Source organism: Phalaenopsis equestris, unplaced genomic scaffold (assembly GCF_001263595.1).
Source record: "Phalaenopsis equestris unplaced genomic scaffold, ASM126359v1 Scaffold000781, whole genome shotgun sequence".
Taxonomy (NCBI): Eukaryota; Viridiplantae; Streptophyta; class Magnoliopsida; order Asparagales; family Orchidaceae; genus Phalaenopsis; species Phalaenopsis equestris.
In genome coordinates this window covers 276018-284035 of record NW_018165221.1, presented here as the reverse complement: position 1 = coordinate 284035, position 8018 = coordinate 276018, and the positions used below count along the sequence as shown (strand labels likewise).

Sequence of the window (8018 nt, the reverse complement as noted above, 5' to 3'; positions counted from 1 at the left end):
AAGTAAATTTGATAGAAAATAGTGGTACCAAAATGAGGGAACCGTAGGATCCTAACCGGTGTCACTCTAATCAACTTTAATATGCCCCATAATATTTAAAAAACTACAACCATAGGGCCATCTGATTTGACATCATAACTTGACACACTAGAAAACTTAAACTCGTCGTGACGAGGAGCTTGGAGCTAGCATGGTGGGCAGCAAGCCCATCTTCAACAGCAAAACATGTATTCCTCAGCTAAACCAATTTCCTTCCTTAGAGCTAAAATAACAATCCATTCGAGGTTGTTTTCTTATGCAACATAAATCCTCACCTTATCTTTAGGTCTTTGCACAACTCAGTTGTACAATCTAAGCCCTAACTCATCTTAGATATTCGAGGTTGTTGTTTGTCACGACTTAAACCCTCACATCTCCCAGGTTATTTGTGTGATCGTTTCACACGAATGTAAGCCCTAACAAATAAAATTGGTAGGATAAAACACCTAAATATTTTTCCTCAAAACTGAAGCCAAAAAATAGGATGAACTAGGAAGTCACCGAGGTTCTCCTTCAAATCTGTGACATCCCCTAGTTCTTCCTCCTTTAGATTCTACAATAAAATGTTCCAAATTTGAATTATTCCTATATTTACACATCTTTGTCTGATTTTGTTGAAAAGTCTTATCCTTTTTGAAATCTTTAAATAGGATGAACTAGGAAGTCACCGAGGTTCTCCTTCAAATCTGTGACATCCCCTAGTTCTTCCTCCTTTAGATTCTACAATAAAATGTTCCAAATTTGAATTATTCCTATATTTACACCTCTTTGTCTGATTTTGTTGAAAAGTCTTATCCTTTTTGAAATCTTTGAAGATAATATTTCCTGATTTATATCAAGAGTTTTCTTGGGTGACTTCGGTTATCTAAGATGTAATTAACTATAATAGGAAGCTTGTCCGAACCCAGCTTAATATAAACTCTATTTAATTCTTCATATTAGATAGGGGAACTTATCGGCAAATAAAACAGTTTTGCAGACCAAACAGACGCCATATATTTCTTAGTTTATTTGATCGAGCCTCATCCTCAAGTCTTATGTTTATCCTTCGGGATAGATACAGGGTTTGAGATTTAGTGCTCTTTCATTTAAACTATAAAAAATATGGGTCAGTTTGATTTCATATTTTTCTAAAAATTCTATATACATGTGTAAATTAAATGTCCTTCTAAAGCGGGCGACGAGATTTCTATTCCGGCGGCCGACAGCTTCCAACGGGCAACTCCATAACCTAAAATAGTGTCGATAGGAGGCCAATCTAGCATCTCCCAAACTCTTGAGCTAGAGCCAGAGCTAGAGGCTACGATGATTATTGGAGAAGAATTCATCGTAGTTGAGATTGATTCTATGGAGGAGCCAGCTGCTGTTGAGGAAGCCTGACAATCAAAGGGTAAGGCTCCATTGAAAGATCCTGAGGATGATCTCTCATTCCCTCTGTGAAAGAAGTATAAGGTGGGAACCTGAAGCCTATGTAGGAGGAGGAGACAAAATTCCTTATGATCACAAACATATTATTTGCTCTCATTGACATGTTGTTGGATTGATACTCCAACAACCTGAGGGTGGACATGTATACCACTACCATTGTAAATATTTTATGGTCCAAGTATTTAAAGAAGCGTTTAGATGAATATGATCTACGGTAGGTCTATTGTCTGGTTGACTGATTTCAACTACTAGGGATAGCCTCGTCCCACCACCTGATAGCTTAGTATCTTGGGGCCAAGAAATCAAAAACTAAGGGGGTCAGACGAGGCAGGGTCATGGAGGTTCAGGTGTTGGCAGTCGAACAACGAGTGGCTAAACTTGGAGGAATTATTGCGTGCGGACACCGCATACACCGCATGCATCTCTGCATGCGGTGTCTGATCCTGGCCGTAAATCACGGTGATCTACGGCCAGGATTATTTCTATTTTTTTTATATAAAAAAATAGGTGGGGCCCATTGAAATACATCGGGACCGTAGATCAGGTGATCTAAGGTCCGGATCGGACACCGCACGCAAGCTGCGTGCGGTGTCTGATCCGTATGAAATAATTTTTCGAATAGAGGAGACTAGGTGTTAGCGTTCGGCGTTGACAACAGAGCTTGCGATTGATCCAAATGCTTCGAGAAGTGCTGAGAAGAAGGGCAAACTGCCTACGTCGGGGACTCCTAACGTGAGCTCCGTTCGGATTGAAAGAAGAGGACAGCTACCATAAATACCACAGTGAAATTTACTTCGGGCTAGGACAAGCATCTCTGGCTCAACACTAAGTGAGCAATCAAACGGTTCATGTTGGTCAGACTGGTGGACACCAAGTGCTTTGACGTGGCGTAATTTATCAACTTTTTCTCTTCTCCATCAACACCAGCTAGTGAGGGCGAGTCTACAGATGATCAAGCATTGGATGATGGCTCTTCCAATGCACGATTCAGTCATCAAACCTATTTGCACTAAGTAATAATCTATTTTGCTTACACGCACACACACACACACACACACACCCTTAATTGTAATGAAAAGAATTTTGTAATTGACCGGTGAATGAAACTCAATATGACATTTGACCAGGAAAGAGGACGACTACCATAAATACCACAGTGAAATTTACTTCAACAAGCATCTCTGGCTCAACACTAAGTGAGCAATCAACCGGTTCATGTTGGTCAGACTGGTGGACACGAAGTGCTTTGACGTGACGTAATTTATCAACTTTTTCTCTTCTCCATCAACACCAGCTAGTGAGGGCGAGTCTACAGATGATCAAGCAATTGATGATGGCTCTTCCAATGCACGATTCAGTCATCAAACATATTTGCACCTAGTAATAATCTATTTTGCTTACACACACACACACACCCTTAATTGTAATGAAAATAATTTTGTAATTAACCGGTGAATGAAACTCAATATGACATTTGACCAGGTTCTTGGCCATGCTTTTACCTAGTGTTTATTTTATCATTTGTCTATTGTGATATATGGGTTGTTTGTTCTCCTCCAATTGGGTATGGTTCATCAGTTGCCCAATCCAATTGATCGAACGGTCGTAACTTTGGACTTGACACAGTTAATTGACTCATTATCTTTTATGGAGCTTGTCGTTATTTGGTATGGAGCTGCCTCAAGCCTTATCCATTTTGAGTTGAGGGGCATAGGCTTTATAATGCTCGAGCATTGAGGGTTGACTTTTGAACAAGTCAAGGACGCATGGGCACCGTTGACCAATTTTTTTATTCAGCTAATCAGTCTGTGGCATCATTATTAACTTTTTAAGGGTCGAGTTCCTAGAGTATTAGCTCGATGCTAAGCGTGTAAGCTCCTCAAGTTCTCCTAGTGTAGTTCCACCCCTTCAACATGAAAGCCGCTAAGGAAGTTTGTGTTGGTGTTGCACTGGTTGCCAATAGCCTTTAAGAGCCTTCAGGTTCTTTTTGAGATGACTCGTTGTGTCATTTTGAGGAGCTTGACGACTCTCTTTTATTGGAGGGTATTCAATGGTCCTTATCTTGAGGGACTATTGTTTAGTTGCTCTTGTACACTTCCTTAGAAGTCTTGATGTAGCCTTTAATTTATTCAATGGTCCTTATCTTGAGAGACTATTGTTTAGTCGCTCCTGTACACTTCCTTAGAAGTCTTGATGTAGCCTTTAACATCTTGTGGACCATCTTTGACCACGTTTGCCTTTTGGGCCATACGATTTTTTCTAGATTCATGCCAACCCAATATTGATTTTCAGCTATCTGTTTATAACACCAAAACTTTATTAATGTAAATATCAAATTTTGGGTGTTAAATATTTAAATAAATAAGCATTATGTGGTATGTAAGCAAATTTCTAAGAATTGATTATTTTTCTATATGGTACCTAATATTGAAGTTTCTCAAAATGTGGGGAGATGAATGATTCTGATCTCACTTCATATACCATAATTAAAATACAATTTTATGCTTCATTTTTATTGAACATTTTGATGGAATTATGATGAAAACAAAATTCTATTAATATTTTCATGTTTCAGGAAAAAAAAAAGAATTCTCAAGAATCAAAATTATTTAAATTAAAATTTGAAAATTTATTAATTTTACACAATTCCCAAATCATTGAATCTGATTAATTACCGCCAAATCATACCTCACTAATCCCTCGTTTTGGATCGGACGGTCAGAATCGTCCAGATTCTACCGATCACCATATTTCACTCCTGGCTATGAAATCGTCCGGCCTCCCTGTTCGACAGGATAATCATCTCCCCTCACTGAAATTTCTGAATGCTAGTTATCTACTGCCATCCTCAGATCTGTCTCCTTCCTACCAAGTCTCGCTCTATTTCTCTGGCTCGTTTTCTATCTCTCCTTGATGGAGGTTCCCGCCATGGCTTTCTCTTCCCAAGTCCAAACCCTAGCTCTTGAGCAAACTTCTCAAAATCATGATCCGTATGATTCCAGTCCACGGCCTCACCCTCAGCAAGCCGTCGAATCGCAAACCCCTGAATCTAATGTTTTACCGTGCCCCCCACAGCCAGACACCCTAGATCCTTACCCACCTCCGCCGCCCCCTCCAACCCCTCCCCCACCCGCTTCCGAAACCCTACCTGTTTCCGGAGACCCTAGTATCATGCACGACCTTCAGAGGCCTGACGGGTCTGAGAAGTTTTTTTTCACAGATACCAACCTTCTTAAAGCCCACAGCGGAACCGACAAGGACTGTTCCGGCGGCGAAGAGGAGGCGAATAGCCGGCGAAGACGGCGAAGCCGATGGGACCCGGATTTTTCCGATCAAAAAGGGGCTCCGGCGCTGGTCGCAAGAGGAAGTCCCGATGGGCTGAGGATGACCCTCTTCCTGTAATCCAACTCCCCGATTTTATGAAGGACTTCACTGCTGACCTTGACCCTGAGGTACAAACGCTCAATATTCTACTTCTTGATATCAATCGCAAGCTCCAGTCTGTGTTGCCTCTCGATGACACGCCTGAATGTGCTCGGTCTCCCTCCCCGGAGCCAATCTATGATAACATGGGCATCAGGATTAATACAAGGGAGTATCGAGCAAGAGAAAAACTGATGAAAGAGAGGCAGGAGATTATCTCAAAGCTGATTCAGAAGAACCCAGCATTCCGGCCACCTGCAGACTATCGACCTCCTAAGTTACATAAGAAGCTGTATATCCCTATGAAGGAATATCCAGGTTATAATTTCATTGGACTCATAATTGGACCAAGAGGAAACACTCAGAAGAGAATGGAGAAGGAAACAGGCGCAAAAATTGTTATCCGAGGAAAAGGATCGGTGAAGGAAGGCAGGCTACAGCAGAAGAGAGACATAAAGCCTGATCCTTCAGAGAATGAGGATCTTCATGTTTTTGTTGAAGCTGAGACTCAGGAGGCACTTGATAAGGCAGTGGGCATGGTGGAGAAACTTTTACATCCCGTGGATGAAGGTCTTAATGAGCACAAGAGGCAACAACTTAGAGAACTTGCAGCCCTCAATGGGACAATTAAAGAGGAAGAGTTTTGTAGGCTGTGTGGTGAGCAAGGCCACAGACAGTATGCTTGTCCTGCCCGCACATCCACTTTTAAAAGTGATGTTCTTTGCAGCATTTGTGGGGATGGAGGCCACCCTACCATTGATTGCCCAATGAAAGGATCAGGAAAAAAGATGGATGATGAGTACCAAAACTTCTTAGCAGAACTGGGTGGGTCTACACCTCAATCCTTAACTAAGCAGAGCTCAGTGTTGTCTATTCAAGGTTCAAATTCTGGAAATCCTCCATGGGCTTTTGGTAGCACTGGAGTGAAGAAGGACTATGATGAGACTAACTTGTATATTGGTTACCTGCCACCTAACCTGGATGATGATGGCTTGATTAGATTATTTGCTTCTTTTGGTGATATTGTAATGGCAAAGGTTATTAAGGACAGGATTACTGGCCTTAGCAAAGGCTATGGTTTTGTGAAGTATGCAGATTTGTCGATGGCCAATCAGGCAATAGCTAGCATGCATGGATATCATTTGGATGGGAGGACTATAGCTGTGAGAGTAGCTGGGAAGCCTCCTCAGCCTGCCGTGCCACCAGGTCCTCCAGCTCCACCACCTGCATCCATTTACCCTGCTCCTGATGGAAAAAGTGGTGGCTATCCATCACAGCAGCCTTATGTATCTGGAGCCTTGGAGAATGCTCAGCCCCCTCCCCCAGGAAGTTATGTTAGTACTTCAGCTCCTTGGGGACACCCACCACCCTACCCTTATCCTCCTTATGCACCTCCACCACCGCCACCCCCTGGTTCTAGCATATATACTCAAGCTCCAGGACAAATTATACCTCCTTATGGCGGGCAGTATGCCCCTCTGCCTCAGACTCCCGCACCTCCCGCACCTCCTGCACCTCCCGGTTCTAGTGATGCAACATTGAACTCTCTTCCTGGAGTTCCAACTCAGAACTCTGCAGCTACCTCACCAGTGTCTGCCCCAGTATACAGTGCTCCATATAGTACACCATATGCCACACCTTCCTATGGCTATTCAACTTATTATGGTGCTGTGCAATCTGCACCTCCTATCAATTTTGACCATACTCAGAGTGTTGGAAACGTACCATGGGCCTCAAATCCAAGTGCATCTCAATCTGATCCAATTATGGCCTCAAATCAGTCAACTTCTCAAACTGCGAGTTTTCCTTGGGCCACAAATCCAGCCTCTTCTCAACCTGCATCTGCGGAACAATACACAACTAATGCCATGGATAATGAGTATGAAAGTTTCATGTCTGGGATGAAGTGATGCCAATTGTTTTACTGCTGTTGTCCTCATGCAAGGGTACGTCATAATGTTTCTTCCTGATTTACTCTGATGACTTGGACTTTGTTTGGGAATGCTTTAAAGTTGCTTAGATTTTCAAAACTAGATATTATGATTTATGATTGTCCACGAAACATGCCAAAGAAGGCACTTTACTGTATCTACATTTCATTTATGTCTTCAAGACCACGGGCATTATACTTGCAGAGCAAATCTTCCGTTTCTGTGATATTAGAAGTCCATTTCCTACAGCTACCACAACAACAGCAGGATTTTACAAAACTAAGCCTTCATTTTATAACATTCTTGTACATTCTAAAATGTTTATTTCCTACAGCTTGCACAACAACCTCTGGATATTACCAAACGAATCTTTAATTTCATAACATGCTTGTATATATTATTTTTCAGTTCATTTACTTTAAATTGCAAACTCTACTGATGGGTGTAACTATTTATTCTTTACCAGGTCAGCTGGTGCTGGATTTCAAATCCATAGTAATGCATTTTGCATTTTGGACTTCAATCAGTATACTTAATTTTCTGTTGGTGACCATTTATTTTGGCAGGCTTGTGGTGTCTTGGGGCTAACGTGAACCTGACTTGTTTCCTCTTGCTATGACTTCAGCTATTTGCTACTTTGGGATTCACATGTTTAACCTTAACGTGATTGCAGAGATTGGGTGGCTGATGAGTTGATTATTTCTCATGATATTTATGTAACTGATTTTATACTACTTAACCATGCTCGTTTATTGTAGGATGTGAATGACTAGCCTTGTGGAGTCATCAATCTATGATCAGATGCTGTTCTCTTCTATTCTGGTTTCTTGTCATTTTTTATCAAGTGACAGTTTTGTGTTATTTTGTCTTTATCTAGAGCAAGCTGCGTGATTTAACTTTTTCATGGTCCTTTAACTTTGTCTAATATGTGTTTGACTTTGTTTTCTTCTTTAACCTCAAAATCTTCCCTCTGACTCTCAATTGTGATTGTTGTTTGGTTACATCAGCATGGAGCTGCTAGCATTCTTTCGATGGCGTGGGTGAGACAGTTTTTAATGTAATATTTATATTGCATCTATTCAAATGTTGTTTTGTTTTTGTTAGCTTATTATTGCGACAAACTTGCTTCCAAGATTTTCTTCTGACAGGCTGGATAAACTTATGCTGATTATTTATGCGTGTAATTTTGGGCCTACA

General features: G+C 41.3%; 1 protein-coding gene across 1 annotated transcript; it reads left to right on the top strand.

The window, feature by feature from the left end:
* The first annotated feature begins 4178 nt into the window (after positions 1 to 4178).
* LOC110031163 (branchpoint-bridging protein-like) lies at positions 4179 to 7736 on the top strand. The gene is given in 3 exon segments (XM_020734240.1): positions 4179 to 4798; positions 4801 to 6836; positions 7388 to 7736. Coding segments are annotated over 2 exon segments (2418 nt in total). The 5' UTR covers positions 4179 to 4380; the 3' UTR covers positions 6801 to 6836; positions 7388 to 7736.
* Positions 7737 to 8018: the final 282 nt, after the last annotated feature.